The sequence below is a fragment of the Eurypyga helias genome, unplaced genomic scaffold (genome assembly GCF_000690775.1).
Source record: "Eurypyga helias isolate BGI_N326 unplaced genomic scaffold, ASM69077v1 scaffold17245, whole genome shotgun sequence".
Lineage (NCBI taxonomy): Eukaryota > Metazoa > Chordata > Aves > Eurypygiformes > Eurypygidae > Eurypyga > Eurypyga helias.
The window spans coordinates 17,115-18,494 of NW_010250987.1; the positions used below are offsets into that span (position 1 = coordinate 17,115).

The 1,380-nt window shown below is 49.3% G+C and overlaps 1 protein-coding gene across 1 annotated transcript in view; it reads right to left on the reverse strand.

The window, feature by feature from the left end:
• The window catches only part of LOC104509809 (mitochondrial import receptor subunit TOM70-like), a 3,219-nt gene extending 2,245 nt beyond the window's left edge, over positions 1 to 974 (reverse strand). The window contains exon 1 of the mRNA XM_010151870.1: positions 832 to 974. Within this exon, the coding sequence (XP_010150172.1) occupies positions 832 to 974 (143 nt within the window). The remainder of the gene's footprint in view (positions 1 to 831) is intronic.
• Between the last annotated feature and the right edge of the window lie 406 nt (positions 975 to 1,380).

Below are 1,380 nucleotides of genomic sequence, written 5' to 3' on the forward strand. Positions count from 1 at the left end.
GGTGTGAGGATCCTCCCCTGAGGAGGAAGGAGCGGCAGAGACAGCGTGTGATGGACTGCCCACAGCCCTCATTCCCTGTCCCCGTGCTGCTGGTGGGGAGGAGGGAGAAAAACTGGGAGCAAAGCTGAGCCCAGGAAGAAGGGAGGGGTGAAGGAAAGGTGTTTTTAAGATTTAGTTTTGTCTCTCACTATCTTGCTCTGATTTGATTGGTAACAAATCAAATTGATTTTTCCCCCTCAAGCCGAGGTTGGTTTGCCCGTGCCCATAACAGGTGAGTGGTCCCTCCCTGGCCTTGTCTTGACTCACCAGCCTTTCCCGATATTCTCTTGTCCCCATCCCACTGGGGGGGCAGTGAAGAAGCAGCTGCATGGGGCTTGGTTGCCAGCTGGGCTGGAACCACAACACGATGTGGGCAAAGTCACTTTCGATACGCCATGTTACCAGTTTAACGACCCCAAAGAGAGGTAAATTCCTCCCAAGAAGGCTCGTTACAAGTTGTGTTATGAACGAGAAAACTTCAGCATGACACTGAAATGAAGGCAGGGCTAAAGCAAAAGTGAGACACATACTCCAAGTAGGTACTCTTGGTAGAGTACCAAGAGTACTCTATCAAGTACTATCTTAGTAGGTAGGAGTGAACACTAATGAAGTTTTCCTGAAACTTACTTACTGTTTAGTCAACAGAAACCGTAGAATAACATTTAACAGCACGAAGATGTTTTCACAAAGGTGTTTCTCCTGGCTAATCTACTCCCAGACGCTCAGTTCAGTTTGATTCATCTAAATACGCCAAGTGCCCTTGACCCAAAGGGTCGCCAACTCAATACATACCCTTTATGAACATACGTAGTGGCGTTGTCTGGCTCAAGGTCGATGCATTTATCGTACATTTCATCAGCCTTGCCAAACTGCTGCTGGTCAGTCAGCGCCTGCACGGAAGGAGAAACCCCTGTGTCAGTGCGCAGCCAGAGCATGCGCGCCGCGCTAGGCTAATTCTGACCAAACCCACGCTGACCGTGTGGGGCTGGACATGGCGCTCTCACCGTACAGTGGGCCGGGCACATCACTCACCAGAGTTCAGTTTCAAAACTGAGGCATTTGAGAAGAAAGCCGCTAGGCTTTATGTGCACAAAGTACTGACCACAGTACCATCTGTAATGGGAGACCCACAGGGAACAGAGAATCATAGTATCTTTTAAGTTGGAAAAGACCTTTAAGATCACCAAGTCCAACTTTTAACCTAACACCACCCCTAAGCCATGTCCCTAAGCCCCTCCTCCACATCTCAAACACCTCCAGGGATGGGGACTCAACCACTTCCCTGGGCAGCCCCTTCCAGTGCCCAATAACCCTTACAGTAAAGAAATTTTTCCTAATACC